At 38.7% G+C, this 1,712-nt stretch overlaps 1 protein-coding gene across 2 annotated transcripts in view; it reads right to left on the bottom strand.

The window, feature by feature from the left end:
- Window positions 1-215: 215 nt before the first annotated feature.
- psip1b (PC4 and SFRS1 interacting protein 1b) overlaps window positions 216-1,712 on the bottom strand; it is a 22,220-nt gene continuing 20,723 nt past the window's right edge. For both annotated transcript variants that reach the window (XM_016466667.1, XM_016466668.1), the window contains one exon: window positions 216-1,020. In XM_016466667.1, the coding sequence (XP_016322153.1) occupies window positions 1,005-1,020 (16 nt within the window). In that variant the 3' untranslated portion in view covers window positions 216-1,004. The remainder of the gene's footprint in view (window positions 1,021-1,712) is intronic.

Here is a 1,712-nt window from a genome sequence, read left to right as displayed (position 1 = left end):
TATAAACAAAAGTGTGTAATATATATATATATATATATATATATATATATAACAATAGTATTAATATATTTTGTAAATATAGTATTCAGTTTAATATTTAAATTCATAAATAGTATTATTTCTACACTGTAAGAATACTATTAAATTTATATTGACATATTAATTTATTAAAGCCGAACACAACAATCCAACGAAATCACAACACAAGCTCCAGGGAGTACTGAAGATGAGTTTAATGCATATTCACTGTAATATCCACACAGGACGCACATGCAAGTGCTTAATAACACAAACCTAGGGGCGTCTGAGCTAGAACGTGTTACGGCTAATGCATTCATTAAAGACAGCGTCTGTCGTATTAGCACCGGATTCAGATCAGATATAGTGTCAAAGAGTGTTACTGTATGACTATAATGTAGCTGCCCTGTGTATAAAAAAACACACCATTTAACATTTTAATGCTGGGGTTTAATGTACTTGATTGTGTCGCATCTTACAAACACAGCAGAGAACAAACATGGGTCTGGGAGGCATCTAGGCGTCTAAATCTGCTGCATTTTCAGACTATATTTAGGCAAACTTCCCTCGAATAGTTCAGACTGTGACTGTGGTGCGTCTGTAAAACACACAGCTGAAGTCTGATGTGATTTAAAGCTCTGTGATAAAAGGAAAGGCATGAATCTGATCAGAAATCAAAGCGTGTTTGATGATGGACTGACAGGAGAAACATCGCCGCTTCTGACCGTTATTAGTCTTTCTCTTGTCTTCTGCAGAATGACACCCGTCTGAAGTATTAAAAGAGAGCAAAAACACTGACATCATGGCACTGGGATTCATCTATGACAGGAAAACCTAGTGTTGAGATCCTGCAGGGAACCTTATCAGCGTCAATAAATAACTGCAACGGCCACAGGATAAAACTCCCTCCAACAGCAGATAAAAAGCCTGATTTCAGAATAACAGAACAACACAACAAGGATAAAAACGGCGGCGGTTTCCTCGCGTCAGCTCCTGTCCGCACTGAAAACAGACCAGAGAGCAGTCAAAGCATCTCTTCTCATGAGTCACATCACATTATATTGAGCAACCGGAAACAGAAAAACAAGCAACACTTTAACACCAGGCTGTTCTGGAGGTCTTAAATGAACAGTTCACCCAGAAATGAGCATTTGCTGAAAATCTCCTCACCCTCGGGCCATGTGAGATGAGGATGAGTTTGTCTCTTCATCAGGTTTGGAGAAATGTGTCACTGCATCAGTGTCTCAGCAATGGATGCTCTGCAGTGAATGGGTGCCGTCAGAATGAGAGCTGATAAAAACATCACAATAATCCACAAGTAATCCACAGCACTCCAGTCCATCAGTTAACATCTGGAGAAGACAAAAGCTGAAACTAATCCAGCATTAAGACCTTTATAACTAAAATACATAGAGTCAATAATCCATAATAACGCTTCCTTCAGTGAAAAAGTGCATCTGCTGTTGTCTCTCACATCAAAATCCAGCCACATATGTGTTTAGAGCTGTTTAAACACTGCTTGATCTGTGCAGATTTCTCTCCTGATTCAGACCAGAACACTTTTTCACTGGAGGAAGCGTTATTATGGATTATTGACTCTATGTATTTTAGTTATAAAGGTCTTAATGCTGGATTAGTTTCAGCTTTTGTCTTCTCCAGATGTTCACTGATGGACTGGAGTGCTGTGGATTACT

This window comes from Sinocyclocheilus anshuiensis, unplaced genomic scaffold, assembly GCF_001515605.1.
Source record: "Sinocyclocheilus anshuiensis isolate Anshui unplaced genomic scaffold, SAMN03320099.WGS_v1.1 scaffold444, whole genome shotgun sequence".
Lineage (NCBI taxonomy): Eukaryota > Metazoa > Chordata > Actinopteri > Cypriniformes > Cyprinidae > Sinocyclocheilus > Sinocyclocheilus anshuiensis.
The sequence above is the reverse complement of the archived record's forward strand: the minus strand, read 5'-3'. Positions and strand labels throughout refer to the sequence as shown.